The following is a 19,265-nucleotide window of genomic DNA, read 5'->3' as shown; positions in this document are numbered from 1 at the left end:
CGCCACAGGAGTCGCTAGTGTGCGATGGGACAAGAACATCCAAGCCAGCCAAACCCTCCCCTAACCCGGACAACGCTGAGCCAAATTGTGCGCTGCCCCATGGGTCTCCCGGTCGCGCACAGTGCGACAGCACATCTAGCACTGCAATGCAGTGACTTAGACCAGCGCGCCACTCGGGAGGCCCGTTCTTTATTTATTTATTTTTGCTTTGTCATTATGGGGTATTGTGTGTAGATTGATGAGGGGGAAAAACATTTCATCCATTCTAGAATAAGGCTGTAACATAACTAAATGTGGAAAAAGTAAAGGGTCAGAATACTTCCCGAATGCATTGTACGTGTTGGTAAGTGTCTCACCTTTCCATAGTGGGGTCATATTAGCTACAGATGTTTTACTTGAGAAGACAATTTTTGGGTTGTCTCATGGTCTGACAAACACCCCTTTAGCTTGGCCACCTTCCAACGCATAAGTAAAAGGCCGCCATTGGCGGAGGCGGTGGATTGAGACGCAGCCCATGCGACAACAACAAAAAAGATATCTCTAGCTTAAACAAACGGATTTGATGGGGCTTTTTGTATTATGCTAATTCGATTTTTGTGGGGATGCGGACATCGACTCTAGGGGGTTTAACTAAAATGGCTCATGCAATGGAATGTATTTTTTGTCATGTCAGTTGAATGAACAAATAACAGCACATATTGACGGTTATACTTCCTGCTTTTCCTTCTTGCTTTGCTCTTATGGGCGCCAGTCCACCCATTACGCCATCATTGACTTGAATTGGGAACCTGTTCTATTCATTCTATTTCTATGGCAGCACATGCGGTCAGGAGCGGAGGAGAGGATAAAATTTTGTCTTAAAAATATTATTATTATTATTTATTTTTGCTATTCGAATGGTTATTACATTGACCGCAGTCATTTGGCTGACCAATAACCGTGATCCAAAGTTCCATGACAGTCACAGATCTGGTCCTTACCTTCATCAGCTCCTCAAGGCGAGAACTCTTCTTAGGAGCAAACAGGCTGGGGTGGAGGTAGTTCCCATCCCCATCATCGTCAGAATCATCAGAGTCTATAGAAAGACATTAAAGTATGAATAAAGAATAATGGTTCATTTCTCAAGTGCTTGCATTCTGAATTAGGTTCATGTATTGTGTTGTTAACATACATTCTGTGCCCCAGTTCTCAAAGATTTCACATGCATTATAGTATAAAACTATGTATCCCATACATTATTTCCAACACTTTCTATATGAACTCTTTTTGTTAACCTCTTTGACCCCCGTCGCTTACCCTGTGAGTCCTGCTTGTCGGATGCAGGGGTGTAGCGGCCCTCCTTCATGGCCTTCAGGATGTGTTTGTAGTAGGGGTTCAGGTAGTGTTCGAAGTTCAAGAAGTCAAATTGGGAGTTGCCAGACTGTTTGGCTTTCAAAACAATCTCAAACTGGGCCCCCTGCTGGCACACAAAGTTGGCGGTCCTCTCAATGATGGCATGGGTTTTGGTGGTCGCTGGCTGGAGAGGAGAACGGAAGAGCACATGCACTAAGTCAGCAGACAGGAAAGTTATCAACAAGGCAGGGCAAAGAGAGATAAGGCAATCACTTCAGAAGCAAATAAGAAAAAGTTCATACTTTACAACAAGACATGAAACTGGATTTTGATCGTCTGAGTGTTCTTGGTCAAATCAAATGTTATTCGTCACATGCGATGAATAAGAAAAGGTATAGTAGACCTTACAATGAAAAGCTTACTTTACAAGCCCTTAACCTCTCTGGCCCACCCGGGACACAACCGCACCCCCTTCCAACAATAAATGCAAATGCGCTACGCCAAATGCTAATAGCACTCATTAAAACTCAAACGTTCATTAAAATTCACATGCAGGGTAGTCATTTCAAGCTACACTCGTTGTGAATCAAGCCAACGAGTCAGATTTGTAAAATTATTTTTGGCGAAAGCAATAGTAGCTATTATCTGATAGCAGGCAACACGCCGAAATACCAGAAGGGACGTAAACAAAGGAATTTTTATTTTATTTTACCTTTATTTTACTAGGCAAGTCAGTTAAGAACAAATTCTTATTTTCAATGACGGCCTAGGAACAGTGGGTTAACTGCCTGTTCAGGGGCAGAACGACAGATTTTGTACCTTGTCAGCTCAGGGATTTGAACTTGCAACCTTTCGGTTACTAGTCCAATGCTCTAACCACTAGGCTACACTGCGCTACACAAAACGCAGAAATAAAATATAAAGCATTCATTACCTTTGACGAGATTCTTTGTTGGCACTCCTATATGTCCCATAACATCACAATTGGGTCTTTTTTTTTTCGATTAAATCGGTCCTTGTGTACCCAAAATGTCAATTTATGAACACCGTCAGATCCAGTAAAAAACACATTTTTTTTAAACGCGACGTTATTTTTTTAAATTAAAAAAGTTGCCTATAAACTTTGACAAAACACTTCAAACTACTTCAGTAATCCAACTTTAGGTATTACTAAACGTTAATAAATGATCAAATTGATCACGGAGCGATCTGTATTCAATAAGCACGAGTTTGGGTAACGTAACTAACTTTTCCGGTTCCATTGTTTACATCTGTGGACTTGACAACCGGATGTGGCTATTACTCAGATGACCAAGGATTTAGTTGAATCGAAATCACAACACTGGCAACATCGTGTGGAAGCTGTAGGAACTGTAATCTCACTCTTAATTATTTTTCCTTCCAATAGACAATACTTGGGCTGGCGGATTGATTTTTTCTTCGGCGATTTAGTGACCAGGTTGTCTGGCGATTTTGACCACGGAACTCGTTCTGTTATAGTCACAGACACCATTGAACCAGTTCTAGAGTGTTTTCTATGCACACATACTAATCATATGCATATACTATATTCCTGGCATGAGTAGCAGGACGTTGAAATGTTGCGCGATTTTTAACAGAATGTTGAAAAAAGTAGCCCGATCTCTTAGGTTTTAACCAACAATGCAGCTATTTTTTTTTAAAGAGCAGCAGTAAAATAACAATAGCGAGACTATATACAGGGGGTGCCGGTACAGAGTCAATGTGCGGGGGAACTGGTTAATCGAGGTAATATGTACATGTAGGTAGATGCAAATAGTCTGGGTAGCCATTTGATTAGCTGTTCAGTTCAGGAGTCTTACGGCTTGGGGGTAAAAGCTGTTTAGAAGCCTCTTGGACCTAGACTTGGCGCTCCGGTACCGCTTGCCATGCGGTAGCAGAGAGAACAGTCTATGACTAGGGTGGCTGGAGTCTGACAATTTTTAGGTGGGGCCCGTCGACGGGAGAGTTCTTACGGATTGGCGTTGTAAATGTTGTAAATGTCAAGATTGCAGTTGTAAATGTCAAGATTGCAGATTTTAGAGAAACAACACATGTAGGTACATATATTATTGTTAAAATAACTGCACTGTCCAACTTACAGTAGCTATTACTGTGAATAAATGCCATGCTATTGTTTCAGGAGAGCTCATAACAAAACACGTATCACTGCAATAGGTTTAATAAATTCACCTCTGAAGGTGAAATGCGTACTTAAATTCTGAAATCTTGTTCTGATTTATCATGAAGTGTCGTTTTGTTAGATAAAATCCTTTTTCGTATCCCATAAAGTAGAGGTTATGATTATGATTTTTCAACGACAATACCGATTAATGGAGGACCAAAAAAAAGACGATACCGAATAAATCGGCCGATTTTATTTATTTATTTGTAATAATGACAATTACAACAATACTGAATGAACACTTATTTTAACTTAACATAATACATCAATACAATCAATTGATTTCAATAGTCTCAAATAAATAATGAAACATGTTCAATTTGGATTAAATAATGCAAAAACGAAGTGTTGGAGAAGAAAGTATAAATATGTGCCATGTAAAAAAAAGCTAACATTTAAGTTCCTTGCTCAGAACATATGAAAGCTGGTGGTTCCTTTTAACATGAGTCTTCAATATTCCCAGGTAAGAAGTTTTAGGTTGTAGTTATTATAGGAATTCTAGGACTATTTCTATCTATACCATTTGTATTTCATATACCTTTTGACTATTGGATGTTCTTATAGGCACTTTAGTATTGACAGTGTAACAGTATAGCTTCCTTCCCTCTCCTCGCCCCTACTTGGGTTTGAACCAGGAACACATCGATAATAGCCACCCTCGAAGCATCGTTACCCATCACCCCACAAAAGCCTCGGCCCTTGCAGAGGGGTACAACTACTTCACGGTCTCAGAGTGAGTGACATCACTGATTGAAACGCTATCAGCGCGCACCCCGCTAACTGGCTAGCCATTTCAAATCGGTTACACCAGCCTAATCTCGGGAGTTGATAGGCTTGAAGCTCAATGCTTGAAGCACAGCGAAGAGCTGCAGGCAAACGCATGAAAGTGCTGTTTGAATTAATGCTTACGAGCCTGCTGCTGCCTACCACCGCTCAGTCAGACTGCTCTATTAAATCATAAATTTAATTATAACATAATAACACACAGAAATACGAGCCTTAGGTCATTAATATGGTCAAATCCAGAAACTATAATTTCGAAAACAAACTTATTTCGCAAATCCGCTTGTTAAATCATCACCCATTTGGCGAAGTAGGCTGTGATTCAATGAGAAATTAACAGGCCCCACAAAAATTATACGTAACGGAGGACAAGCTAGATAATCTAGTAATATTATTAACCATGTGTAGTTAACTAGTGATTATGTTAAGATTGATTGTTTTTTATAAGATAAGTTTAATGCTAGCTAGCAACTCTTGCTGCACTCACTTAACAGGTAGTCAGCCATGCAGGCTCTTCGTGGAGTGCAATGTAATTGGCCACAATCGGTGTCCAAAAATGCAGATTACCGATTGTTATGAAAACTTGAAATCGGCCCTAATTAAATCAGCCATTCCGATTAGTCGGTCGGCCTCTACTATAAAAAGGTCCATATAGCATGCACCATCGATTTTGTATTTCCACTTCCAATTTGCAAAGAAAGGAATCTGAAAATCTCACCCTAAACATTGTCAAATCACATTTGTATGCATTCCTCAGAGATACTAGAACGTAACAAGACTTCACTATGTATTAGGGGTGTAGTATATCCTATAGGACACCATATTTGGTCAGAGAGCAACACCTTCATGGCACGCCGATGACGCGGGATGTCTTCACTTGAACGACTGTATCTTTGTCAAATAAGCACCAATCGGGGTCAAACAAAGCTAGCTAAATAGCAAATGAGCTGGGCTTTACGGGAGTATCCGGAAATCCTGTGTCTGTTGCAAAATGTATGTGCTAACCTTTTGCGACAGTATGCCTTTTCCTTTTGGACAAAAATTATAAGTTATGAAGTTATGAAAACTGGTTGTTTTGCAAATGTTGAACTTATAATATGGCTACTAATACTGTAAAAGTAAATCAAAGTATACAGATTTGATGATATTCTTGCATAAAATTTTTTATATGAATGCAACTGTCTTCTTCACGATTTTCCCAAATGGTTCTGGTTGACTTCACACTAAATGTCATGGAGAACGCTCATACTTTAAGTTATCCATCTAAAACTTTGCACATACACTGCTGCCATCTTGTGGACACCATCGCAATTACAACCAGAGTGATGGCTAGAACTGGGACGTTTCTATTGCATTTCAAAGATGGTTGTAGAAAAAAGTTGTTTTTTTCGTTGTATTTTCTTCTACCAGCTCTATTGTGTTATATTCTCCTACATTCAAAGTCCAAACTTCAAAGTGTTTCCTTTCAAATGGTACCAAGAAAATGCATATCCTTGCTTCAGGCCCTGAGCTACAGGCAGTTAGATTCGGTATGTAATTTTAGATGAAAATTGAAAAAAAAGGGGCTATCCCATGGCTTCTTGACTTTAACATACATTTACAAAATAGAAATCATTTGGATTTGATGTGATACATTATTAAATATCACTGAGGCTGTGTACTTTCAGTGAATCATTTTCGTTAGGTACCCTCAGAGTACCAAAAAAAAGAGAGCGACAAATCGTGAAAATAAAATTTCTCATTAATCTAAAATAATGAATAATAAATGAAGACCTTTGGAGAGGAGACGCTTAGGCCTGCACTCTGTAGTAGCGTCCCTCTACACATACACTCCTAATGCATTCAGAGCCTCCGAGCGCTTGCGAGAGTAGAAAGCTCCGTAGCGGCAAATAACCTTGCAATTATGAAGATAAATGAGGAACAAGGAACTTCTTATGGAGTCATGATACAGAGAGGCAGAGCGAGAGCTGATTCCTTCTCCCCAGCCCCCAGGATGTCAGACCGTCTGCTCGTGCTGCCTGAGCACTCAGACTTGTGATAATGTGGGGGAAATACAGCCACATCCACAGATTAATAATTCAGATCATATATTCTGAGAATGGTGCCGGCTTGGACTAATTGACCGTTTCAAGGCAGAGCAATTGGAAGGGCTTTGCTGGGTCCCCAATCGAAATCTCATTACAAGGACACGTAGAAAGAAATCAGCAGGTAAGGATTCTGTGGCGTGGGTGGGCCCATTGTCTCACAATGTGTGTCTACTCTGGACATCACAGAGGACGCTTTGACAGCCAGAGCGAGGGAGAACTATCTGTCACATGCATTTTATTGAATCACTTCGTGTGTGTGTGTGTGTGTTTGCGGAAGTCTGAAGTTGGCTAGAGTGTGTGTGTGTGTGTGTGTGTGTGTGTGTGTGTGTGTGTGTGTGTGTGTGTGTGTGTGTGTGTGTGTGTGTGTGTGTGTGTGTGAGAGAGAGAGAGAGAGAGAGAGAGAGAGAGAATCAAGGCCATGCTGAGATGAAAGCCTCCCAGTCTACAATAAAAAGAAGCCTGCAGATGAAAGGCGAGCGGCAGTCAATGGGGGAAGCAGCAGCAGAAGAGTGGACAGCCTGTCCTGGTGGACTGAGATGGAGAGAGAAGTCAGGATGCAGGCCCCCTGATACTGGCTGATGCAAACCAAGGCAGCACAGACTCCTCTTTTCAGACTCCTCCCAGGCTGCAGGATGTGAGTGATGATCAGACACCTTATCGTTCACCTAGTCTCTGGCCTCACCACCTGTCTGTTGGCAGTCTGATGGGCCTCACAACATCAATACCCTCTCACACACAGCCCTCACCAGCTGGGACTAAGTTCTGCTGGTATCTCTGCTCTGTTCCCTTCTTATACTCTCTCTGTGGCTCCATAATAGGAATTGTTGTAGAAAAGGAACCGTTGACCGCCTGACCCACCATTTAAAAAGTAGTTATGACTCTGATCTGCCCAAAACCCATTCTGCACCCCTGTGGTCCGTACTGTAGAAGCATGAAGCAGTGGGACATTGTGTAGGGCACTCACCAGCTCCACATCGGGGGGGATTGCCAGGCCCGGGGGTGCCACGTAGGGTTCCTCGCTCTCCTGCGGCTCTGCTTCTTCTGATGGGGAACAACCCATAAGGTCAGAGAGAGAAGAGAGGAAAATAGATTAGAATTCACTGTGAAACACAGCCACTCAACGTTTCCTCCTCTCCTCCCTCTACCCACTCTCATCCGGCCACATTGCCCGAGGCACTCAAAGTTTCAGCTTTACTTAATCTTAACTTTCTGGGAGGGCGCGGTCCCTGTCACAATTATTTACAACATCCAACCCCATCCCCCCCAGTGTGAAATAATAGGCAGACAAGTCAGCTGGAAATTAGATTACAATTTTATGCTTTGGTTCACTGTGGGGAGGCTGCAGATGGATGTAGGGGTAAGCACATTTAATGCCAAAAATGGCAGCCAAGAAGCCCAGCCTAGACCTTTTTACGGTTAATGGATGCCACTGTGCAGATTTAATCAAGCTCTCCGCCAGTCGCCCGAGGTGTGCCCCGGCGCCGGCACCGCAACAGAGCCAAATGATTGGTTCATGCTGAGAACTCCATCCCTGACTAAATCAACCCCCCCCCCACACACACACGAGGGGGTTTGTACTGCTGAGTAATCCCAGGCAGCGCTTAGGCCAGGTTACACGATACTGATGACAGCACTCAGACACATAGCAATAGTACTGTCTGTACCATCTGCTGAGGAAGGGGCACCTGGATGCTGGCTAGAGGGGGGGGGGGGGCACAAGTGCTGACAGCTTTCCCTACATCTCTTATTTAAGGATATAGGTACACAGTTCATTTCCGCGTTGACAATGTGTGGGCTAGCATGGTTGGGCTGTCAGAGACATTAGGTCTTGATAATAGCAGTGGCCTGGCTGATAAATAGGCCTGGTATTTAGGCTTTTGTTAACAGACTTCAAGCTGCAGAACAGTTTGCTGTTAGCTGTGTTATGAACGACTGTCTAATTAGAGGATAGAGCCAGGCCCGGCGTGAAGTAGAGTGTCCTGACAGACACTCATCATTAACACTCCCTCCCCCAGTGTTAGGTTGTCAGTCAAGATGTTGGACTGACCGTCACGACTTGACATTGACTGTCAAGTCCAAAGCAAAGATACTTTAGTGCCAATGAGATAACAGACTCTCTATCTAAGTGCCTCAGGCTTTGAGACAATGTCCACATTTTGGAATCGGTTTACCCTCAATATGTGTGGATACTTGGGACTGGCTAGTGCAGGCTGTCTCTGGGATACCAAACAGGATCTGGGCCTTAGTATTCATGTGGTTAGTGGGCCAAAACAGAGCCTAGTGGAGGGTTTGGAGCCCAGTACTGGACCTCACAGGTGATTAACAGTCAGTACAGTTGCAAGCTAGTAAAACTATTTCACATTCAGAGCTGAATCTTGAAAAGCTTTCTTTTTTATAGCACCAGGGCTTCAAATAGTGGTTTGGGTCTCCGGGGAGCCTGCCATGATAAAAAATGTATCATAGGATTTTCATTGAAGCTAATGTGCGAGCCTCTCCACCGGCGGATTGATTTGTCGTGTGTGTGTGTGTGTGTGTGTGTGTGTGTGTGTGTGTAAAAGTTCAGATGCTATCTCATCCTCTATGGGCAGGTCAGAGGAGAAATGTTCAGTGGTTGAAAGTGGTGAGGAACTGTGAATATGAGTGCGTAAAATGTTTAAATCCTTTTGGACTGTAATGCGATTTGGGATTAAATAAATCATTGTGTGTGTTCACCAGTCTCCCTGTTGGCCTCCTCTTCTTCAGTGGGTTGAGAAGGGTCGTAGTAGTCTGCACTGTAGCGGAAGCCCACAGAGTTATAGGTGCCTTCATCTGCCAGAGCTTCACTCAAACGCTTGTATTCTTCCTCTGTGTGGGACAAACATACACATTAAAAGAGTCATGAGAATGGTACGGTTAATTTATTGGAAAGCACAGTATTGGAAGGCTACTGTACGGATTGCCTCTAGCATGAGACAAAAGAAGTGGATTGATTCAAAATTATCATTCCATCCATCCTAGCTAGTTTCAAGGATGTGAAGTGTCGTGAGCTGACATAACAGAAACTAAACCAGATGGAATTTTGTCTTACCTTATAAAACCCCTTTTCTGTTGCAATTCATCTCATAGTAAAGGACGGTGAGGAATGAAAGACAAAATCACATCTAACATGATCGATATTTTTTATGTGTCTTGTGTTCCCACAATGGACAGATGGATAATTGCTAAAGCCCCACTACCCAAGGGCAAACAGCATGAGGGGACGAATGTAACACAAATTACATGATGACTCATGCAATCCTGTCAGTTTGGGAATTAAACACCATATTTCCCTTAAACGGTCACTTATCTAATCGTCAGTGCCATTTCATTATAAGTGACAAACTCGTTATAAAGCTTGCTAAAATAACCTTAGGCTAGTCTGTGTTTGTAGCTTAACACTAAAACTGCTAAAGCAGCCAGTTTGACTGATCATGACTTATTTATTTTTTATTACTCTGCCATTTTTTTACTCTCCCATTTATTTACTCATGCCCCGTTCCATCCTTGACTTTTCCTAAATAAGTCTATATAACACACTTCCGTTGTTCGAATCTTATATCACAAACAAAACTGGAGTTGCCCTCATAAAACTGGTTGTGTAATTTCTTTTTAAATGGTTCTCCTGCTGCCCCTCCTCCCAACAGTAGGGCCTGATCCGCTCCTTCTTCCGACAGTTGAAAGTGCAATGCATAGCTGATACTCACCCTGAGAATTGCCTCGAAACTGAACCTAAACTATACCGATACTAATTTCACACATATAACAGATGCTACTAATCCACCAGCACTAATGCTAACCGCTAGTTAGCTGGCTAGCTAACTAGCTAATAAAAGTACTGACTCAGAGCAGACGTGGGTAGCCAATACAGCCTGATACCAGTGCTGGTGGATGTTTCGGTATGATATTTACATTTTTACATTTAAGTCATTTGGCAGACGCTCTTATCCAGAGCGACTTACAAATTGGTGAATTCACCTTATGACATATGTAGGATAAATGAATAAAGACAGACACCAATGTCAGGTTCAATAGCCTTGTTAGTGCATCGTACAACTGGGGTCCGGGGAACAGTCCGGCTAGTCGATTACCTATCAACTAGACTCCGTAACATCATCCTTTTAAATAGAAAGTGCAAACAAAGGCATAACATTTAAGTTCTTAAGAGTCAGGTCATAACAATAGAAAAGGCATTACATGTTCTTTTTACTTCAGTTGTCATCATCTTCCTTTTTTTGATTTAATTTTATTATTTAAGAAAAAATATATTTTAATTAACCAAGGGCAAGTTAATTTATATTTTAATATTCCCTAAGCCTGTCCGGTGGCTTGCACAGCCGACCCACCCGTGAGTAAGTATTGGCTCTGACAGGGGTAGGATTAGGGGCACGAGCTGGAGAGCTTGGTGGGGTAGAAGCCTCACCTTCAGTTGGCCCATGTCTCAATTCTGCGCCCCTTACCCTTAGGCCTGGACTGTGATCCAGCTCATCTAGGTGAGTGTATGGCGTGTTCTGGTTTGTCTGCTCTGCTACACGCAGATCCACCCGATTGCGACGATAAAGGGAGCCACCAACATCCACCAGGTAAGAACGTGGTGCAACTCTCTGTAGGCATGTGCCCAGCCTCCAAAGTCCTGTGTGGTCTCCCGGTGGTTTCATCCTTATCGTTTCACCCACCTCCAGCTCTGGTCGGTCTCGAGCAGTTCGGTCGTAGAAGCACTTAGCGAGCTGCTTTCTGTGATGCAGTTTGTCCGTGACGCCAACCATGACGCAGGGCTCAAGTAGCTTGTTAGCTACGGGGATGGTAGTCTTCAGACGTCTGGACAGAAGGCGTTGTGCTGGGCTGCTGTCCATGTTTTCGGTGGGTGTGTTCCTCTACTATAAGATCGCTTTCCATGGGTCGTTGCTGTCGCGCAAGGCCCTGCTTAACAGTTTTTTTGCAATCTTGACAGCTGATTCTGCCTTGCCATTTGCTTTTGGGTGTCTTGGAGAGGAGGTCACGTGGTCAAACTCCCATTCTGAGGCGAAACGCTTGAACTGTGCAGTGAATTGTGGGCCATTGTCCGTGATTACCTTGTCAGGCTGACCTTGCCTTGCAAACTGCGCCTTGCAGCGCTTTATGACCGTCTCTGCAGACAAGTCAAGGAGCAGTTCAATTTCCCAAAAGTCAGAGTAGTGATCAACAATTTGAAGATATTCAACCACAGACAAAAGGACTAAGTCCATGCTGACGATTTGCCAGGCCCTTGTGGGCAGTTCGTGTGACATCATGGTTTCCTTTTGCTGTTCATGAGTGTACTCGTTGCATGTGGTACAGTTGCTGACAAAGTCTTTAATTTCTGCTTGCATGTTTGGCCAGTATAATGTTTCACGAGCCTGGCGGTAGCATGCGTCAACTCCAACGTGACTGGAGTGTATGCGGGTAAGCATACATCTCTGGACGTAGTGTTTTGGGAATAATGACCTTCTGACCTCTGAACAAGACGCCATTTTGCACGCTGATCTCATCTCGAAAGGTCCAGTATTCTCTCACTGAAAGGTGCCTCCTCTTTCAGGTATGGCCAACCTGCGAGAGCCATGGACTTCAGTGACTGTAGGTGTTCGTCCTTGTCAGTGTGTTGCCTTATCTGGGCTAGGCAGTGATCTGTGACGTTTAAGTAGTCTGCCTGATTGATCTGTTGAACATCTTGTTGTTCCTGCTGTAGCGAACAGATGGCCTGCCGCTTATAGACAAGTGCCTCTGCCTGTACATTGTGTTGTTGCCCTGCTCAGTGTGTCGCTGATGTACATCTCTGGTCCTGGCTTGTAGACGACCTTCAGGCTGTAGTTTTGCAGAGTCAGGAGCATGCTTTGAAGACTCTTGGGCGCGTTGAGGAGAGGTTTACTGAATATGGCAAGGAGGGGTTTGTGGTCAGTTTCAGCAGTGACCAGGTCTCGCCCATATAAGTAGTGATGGAATCGCTGGCAGGAGAAGACGATGCTGAGGCACTCTTTCACAATTTGTGCATAGTTTTGTTCGGTGGGGTGAGCGCTCTCGAGGCAAACGCAACGGGCTGGCCTTCCTGCATAAGGCAGCATCCAAGTCCCCTTTGGCTGGAGTCGCTCTTGATTGTGACAGGCTTCATGACGTCGTAGTAGTGCAACACTGGCATGGATGAAGCCAGAGATTTCATCTCCTGCACTGCGGCCTCGTGCTTAGGTAGCCAGTGCCATGGTGTGTCTTTGTCCAGCAACCGGCGCAGAGGCTCACAGACTGCTGATAGTTTGCAAAGCCGATGAGACGCTGTACTCCTTTTGCGTCAGACGGGTTTGGCATGTCGAGGATCGCTCTGACCTTGTCTGGGTCCGGCTTCAGGCCTTTTGCCGAGAGAATGTGGCCATGGAAGTGGACGTCTTTCACCTTGAACTGCAGCTTCTTCAGGCCAAGGCGAAGCTTAACTGATCGGCAGCGCTCCATCAGTGCCAGGAGCTTCACATCGTGGTCGCGTTCTGCTTCTTCGTCTGTGTCACCACAGCCTACGATCAGGACATCATCGGCGATGGGTTCAATGCCCTTGAGCCCAGCCAGTAACTCGTGCTGCTTACGTTGGTATATCTCAGGCGCCACGGAGACACCAAACGGGAGCTTGAGACAGCGTTTCCGACCCCAGGGGGTCCAGAAGGTAGTCATGAGGCTGCTTTCTTCATCCAGCTTGCATTGAAGGAATGCATCTCGGGCATCCACCAAGGTGAAAATCCTGGCCTTGGGAAGCTTACAGAGGACATCCTCTAGTGTCGGCATGATGTAGTGGGATCGTTTCAGTGCTTGGTTCAGATGCTTTGGGTCGCTGCAGACCCTCAGCTTCTCTGGTTTTTTCACTACGACCATATTGCTGATCCAGTCAGTTGGTTCAGTCACAGATGTCATGTGGCCATCGGCCTCATACTTGTCCAGCTGGGCCTTCACAGCCACTTTCATTGCAATGTGCACATTGCGAGGAGCACACTGGACTGGAGTGATGCTCTCATCCACTTCAAAGTGTACCTCCCCAGGCACAGATTCAACGGGCATGTTGAATACATCGTCATATCTGCTGAGTAGTTGTTCTTTGGACAGGGGTCCATGCTGGACATGATCCACAATGTGCAGGTCATTTGGTACAGTGAACTGCATTTCCCAGGCGTTCGCATGTGGAGCCTGAGAGGAGAGGATTGACTGGTTTTTACAATCTCAAACTCCAGCTTGTGTTTGCGTCCCCGAATAACACATTCGGTCTCAAAGGTGCCCATAGAGCTCATTAGCTCTCCTGAGTACAGCTTTAGTCTAGTATCGCTGGGCAATAGATGTGTGTCAGGTGCCAGATTGATTTTGTCTTTGTAGCTCATTACGTTGCATGTAGCACCAGAATCCAGTTGACATTGTTGTTTCTTGTTGTGTAATCGTAGTGTCACAAACCATTTCTTCCCTCTTGAGTGTACAGCCCCAATGGATTCATGCACGTAAATGTCACTTTCACTGTTCAGCTCTGAACATTGAGTGACATCATCAACAGTGAATATTGCCCTCACTCACCCTTCTTTTGCTTTTGAGACACACTTTTGCAAAATGATTATTAGTTCCACAAGCTCTGCATGGTTTTCCGTAGGCAGGGCAGTGCTCTTTGCCACGTGTGTGTGTATTCCCACAGTATTTACATGCTACGGGGCTTTGTGTTCACCGTTCGTGGTGAATTGCTCTGCCTCGATTGGTTTAGTCTGAATGTCTGCCTAGCAACAGCGTGAACAGTATCAACGTTGGAGCGTGGGGTTTCGATTTCCATTGCTCTCATTCTCATGTCAGTGACTTCAGCAGTGCGGCACATTTCCATGGCAGTTACTAATGTTAAGTCTCTCTCCCTCAGTAGACGCCGGCGTGTATCCTCATTTGCAATTCCCAGCACTATTTTGTCACGAATCAATTCATCTTTCAATCCCCCGTATTCCCAAGTGGCGGATTTCTCTCTCAAACGGGTTACAAAGTTGTGTACCGACTCACCCTCTTCCTGTTTGCAGCTTCCGAAAACAAACCGCTCGTAAATACCGTTTCTGGCGGGTTTGAAGTAATTCTCCAATGCATCCAATATAGCCTTTGCATCACCCTGTTGTCGTGCTGTGAGGGTGAGATTGTGCCGGTAGATATGCCTGCATTCGCTGCCCATTAAACTCCTCAGAGTTGCAGCTTGTACCTCGTTGGGTTTGTCATGTAGACCGGTCGCCAGCGCATAGTCCTCGAATTCATCCCTGAAGTTGTCCCAATTAGTATTCCAGTCCCCTGTGAGAATCATGGGATTTGGTGGTGGAATGTTCGCTGCCATAACAATGGAATATGAGATTTCTTTGCCTTCAGTCATCGACGTAGGTAGTGATGCTAGCTAACAACGAGTTGATCAGTGTTGTGAGTAGGAAACGGCGTGTGTTCGCATATGGAACGTAACTGCGCATATACTGTACTTAGCTACAAAAATAACAAACGTGTGTTTTCCAAGCCACTTCTGATACCATGTTTCGGTATGATATGTTGGATAAATGAATAAAGACAGACACCAATGTCAGGTTCAATAGCCTTGTTAGTGCATCGTACAACTGGAGTCCGGGGAACAGTCCGGCTAGTCGATTACCTATCAACTAGACTCCGTAACAGTGAAGGCTTTAATCAGCATGTTATTTGTGCAAGTGTCTTCTAAATCAAAGAGGAATAGGCAAAGCATGAATATGTCGCTCTGGATAAGAGCGTCTGCTAAATGACTTAAATGTAATGTAAATGTATGTTGGCTATATGAATAAAGATTTAATGTAGCCAAAGATTATAGGGTCTCCTAGGAAACACGGACCATCACTTTGGTTCCTTCACTGTCCCAATAACTCGTCAATGGTATTTTCATTTGTTGTCATGTCAAACAACACTGTATTCAAAGTGCCCACTATTATTTATATTCTAACTATAGAATTATAATAAATATTCTATGTCCATGATTGCAAAAGTTCACCCAAGTGTTTTGATCTAAATCGCAATTGCAAGATTTGGTTAAAAATAAGGCCTGTTATTTTGACTATATCGAGGCAGTGTGGAAATGATCTCAAATGAGTGCAGGAAAAGCAGAAATGTATGAATATGCAGGAAATTATTTTAGGTTGAAGTTGAATTGAACAGTATAAAACAATACGAATGGAGAAAGACCCATTGAAATAATTTAGAATATATGATTCCACCCTAGGGTTACACACTACTCAAAGCAAATTTAGAACTTTTATTAATCAAAAACATCAAATACCATATGACATTTTGGCCATATCACCCAGCCCTATCATGGACCTCACAAACCTACTTACTAGAGGGGCTGCATGCACTGAAATGACCCCCGTACTTTAGGCTACATAGAATCTACCCTCTCAAACTCTCTCATCATCTTTGACATAGGTTCACTGCCATACTTTTCTTTGTCATCCAAATAGGAATCAGATCAGAATGTGGAAATTGAACTGAGGTTATTACCTAGGATAACATGGCCTTTCTGTTGCCAGTACAGAGAGAAGGGCACATTAGCATACTGTAATCAAAACAACCTTCCAGTGCCTGAAAACATTCTGTTGATGGAGGTGTTGCAGAATACATCACTGAAACTACAGCCTTTTGAAAGCTCATTCTGCCCGGTGAACATAAGGGGATTCCTTCCATTATTCACTTTGGCACTTTATGTAGAACCTAATTGTTGCATAGTGTTTTTGTTTTCCTTTCAGTTAGAACTTCCAGTCATCTGAAACAGATGCCAAATGCAGAGGCTGAATGTCCCCACAAATTTGCGATTGAAACGCATGAGCACTTCGTGAAATAATGAATTCACCACTGTCTTCCACAGCTTATCCAGATGAGCCGAGGCATTGCACAGCAGTTCAGACACCACAGACAGAGTATGATGCCCCCAGCTGTGAATCTGATAGGCCTACCTTGTCTGGCTTCTTCCTCCAGCAGGTCTGTGTGCATGGCCAGGTACCGCTCTTCATCACACAGGGCCTCGATCCTGGCCTCCTCCTCGGACAGCTGGTAGTCTCTGTTCCACGAGCCTGCGTCGTACTCCGAGAGGTCATGTAAGTGACCACGCCCATCATACCTGTAGGGTGAAGAGAGGGGTTAGAGACATGGAGCAAGCCAATTGAGAGAAAAGACAACACATGGACCTACTTACCAACACAGGTTGGACCCTAAAACAAAGAGTTTTTAACAACAAAAAGTACTACCTCATTCACAAGTCTTTCATGAGGGAGTGTATGGTACTGGAACTGAGCAATCTCGTCACAATACAGACACAATAACCTGAACAACTCCCGACGTAGGCTCTCTAGGTGCAGTTTTCTGGCAAACTTACTCTGTGAATCTCATTCCTCTCTCAACAAATTGCTACGGAGCAACATCCCTGCATAAACACAGAAACAAACCAAAAGAAAACAACACCTCTTACCTTACAAGGTTCAAGTTTCCCCCCTATAACACTCACCAATCCTCCTATATCTGTAAAAAAGGTACATCCACACAAACCCGAGCACATAAATACCTATCCGTAAGAACCCAAACGGACGATATTTTCCTGCGTTCGCTCCCCTCTTCCACCTCTCCAGAGTTCCTTCGTCGAAAGAGAGAAGTGGGCACTGGGGTTGGCATTGGGGGGTCAGGCAGGACCCCTTAGCCTTAGGCTACTAGCTGGGGAAATAAGGGCTGGTTATGTGATAGAGAGACACACACATACATTGGAAACAAGAGACAGGCCCAAAAAGATTAAGGTGGCTCAACGAGACCATGAAGGGCCAACATAATGTACCCCCCTTCATGGTTCAAGTGGGTTTATTTCCAAATAAACAAACAACTACTTTTACAGGTCATCATTGCCAACATGCTTTACAGCCTGCAAGAAAATGTTATTAGAAATGAACAACTGAAAGCAAAAGGGAAACAACTGAGCTGGGATACTTGGCAGGCATTAGTCAACAGTATAAGACCCTACATTTTGACATGAATTACTGTGAACCACCTTAATTCACATATTTGACATACAGTAGTAGTTTGGGTTGAATTTGCCGTGGTATTATCAACAAATTCGATTTCTTGGTGACTTGTTGGTAAGGTTTGAAGTTCTCATTTGAATTCAGTTTAGTGAAAGGCATTTAGATATGTTTGGTTGTTTACATCCAAATTGTCTTGGAATTAACTGAACTGAATACCATACTTAACTTAATATTCTCATGTTGAAGCTACCAGAGCAAATACAAATACACCAAGACACATAAGCCTCCCTTAAAAAGGGCAATGGGCAGTTAAGTAATACAAAGTTGAATACAATATAACTTGTAGACGATCTATAGTCCAAAACCCTGCAAACAAGGGGGGGGCAATTTTAGACAACTTTCAGTCTCATGTAGAGCTTGTTCACAGCTGAAATATGACCCAAATAGTGGAGGAAGCCTCTGCTTCCTTTTGTTAATAGCTAATGTATCTTCGTTTTCATGAGGCCAAAACTGACATTTATTAAGGAAGCTAGATAAAATGGTTTGCACACACTTGTACTTTCATGTGACGGTTATATTTGGAAAACTACGCCTTCAGCAAAACAATAATCCGATCGGTCCCTTCGAAAGACAGATCTGATTAGGAAAGTTGGTTAGGATAACAATTCCGTCTAGGTTTGTTCAACCGACCTATCAATCAGGATGTTCTTGTCCCCCATCCATGGTATGAGCTGTTTGCCCTGTTCGTGGAAGTGAGCCCTCTCGTCGTCCCGGAACAGCTTGCAGGCATAGCCGAACACCAAAAGCTCGGCATATTTTTTGCTGTCACTCTCATTCTTCTTCACCGTCTTGTTGTTGTGGTCCCTCTTGCCCCCGCCGCGCCGATACATTCCAAATTAGCACGTGAAAACACGTAAAAGAAAGCTAGTGCGATAACTAACGTTAGATATGATATATCACTATCGTTTAATTACTGTCGTACTACAAAGTCTTTCTTTCTTCTTTAAAAAAAGAGGTGCGAAATGCCACAATAAACATACTCACAAAAAACAGATCTAACATGTGCAGCCATGTTGGAAAAGTTAGTAAATATGCTTTATGGTTCATGTCTGCAGATTCGTTAATTCAACTTCAAGATGGAAAACACCACACGTAAATCAAATCTTTCAAGTTATATATTCTATATCCCGATATTCTGATGAGAAAAAAACTGGATTAATTATTTATTGATGTTGATAATAAATAACACATAATCTGTCATTTTATTAGCTACTACGCTCTCTTTTTGTATGTTGATTGCGCTACCATGTGATTGTGAAATAACTTTCGACAGAGACATGTATACTTCAGAACCCCTCGTCCAGCCTGAGTTTTCTCCTCTGTTTATCTTGTGAAGTTATTTTAGAGCCAGCAGCTAAGTAATTGCGTGTTTTATTTCATTGATAAGGCCCATATATTTACAGTGAAGGATGTAGTATGTTATTTTTGGAATGAAAACATAGCTACTGAGTTAATTGTTTGCTCTTTGTATCTGGTAAATTATTCATACACAAACACAAATAGCCTATTTGACATCTGTGCCTAAAATGCAATATTTATTAAAATATCTAGAATTAGTCAATGACAAGATGAACAATATATTCTTACAACATTATAACAATTTTAAACAAATGTAACCCCTTATCCTATTACATTTTTATCAAAATGCATGTAAAATGTTTCTGACATCTTCAAGTACTCATGTGTAGTGATTATTAGTTATCTATTTAGTTTTATTTAATTTATTTATTTCATGTTTACATATTGAAAAATATTTTGTGTTGATATTCT

The 19,265-nt window shown here is 43.0% G+C and overlaps 1 protein-coding gene across 2 annotated transcripts in view; it reads right to left on the bottom strand.

Annotated features, from left to right (window-relative positions):
• The window catches only part of LOC135544518 (splicing factor, suppressor of white-apricot homolog), a 140,887-nt gene extending 122,371 nt beyond the window's left edge, over positions 1 to 18,516 (bottom strand). Inside the window, exons 1-6 of one of the 2 annotated variants that reach the window (XM_064972191.1) lie at positions 18,126 to 18,516; positions 16,383 to 16,546; positions 9,118 to 9,249; positions 7,370 to 7,446; positions 1,297 to 1,516; positions 981 to 1,075 (exon numbers count right to left, since the gene is read on the bottom strand). In XM_064972191.1, the coding sequence (XP_064828263.1) occupies positions 981 to 1,075; positions 1,297 to 1,516; positions 7,370 to 7,446; positions 9,118 to 9,249; positions 16,383 to 16,546; positions 18,126 to 18,325 (888 nt within the window). In that variant the 5' untranslated portion in view covers positions 18,326 to 18,516. The remainder of the gene's footprint in view (positions 1 to 980; positions 1,076 to 1,296; positions 1,517 to 7,369; positions 7,447 to 9,117; positions 9,250 to 16,382; positions 16,547 to 18,125) is intronic. The other variant, XM_064972192.1, reaches the window with a different exon arrangement.
• Positions 18,517 to 19,265: the final 749 nt, after the last annotated feature.

Source organism: Oncorhynchus masou, chromosome 8 (assembly GCF_036934945.1).
Source record: "Oncorhynchus masou masou isolate Uvic2021 chromosome 8, UVic_Omas_1.1, whole genome shotgun sequence".
In the NCBI taxonomy this organism is placed as follows: Eukaryota; Metazoa; Chordata; class Actinopteri; order Salmoniformes; family Salmonidae; genus Oncorhynchus; species Oncorhynchus masou.
The sequence above is the reverse complement of the archived record's forward strand: the minus strand, read 5'-3'. Positions and strand labels throughout refer to the sequence as shown.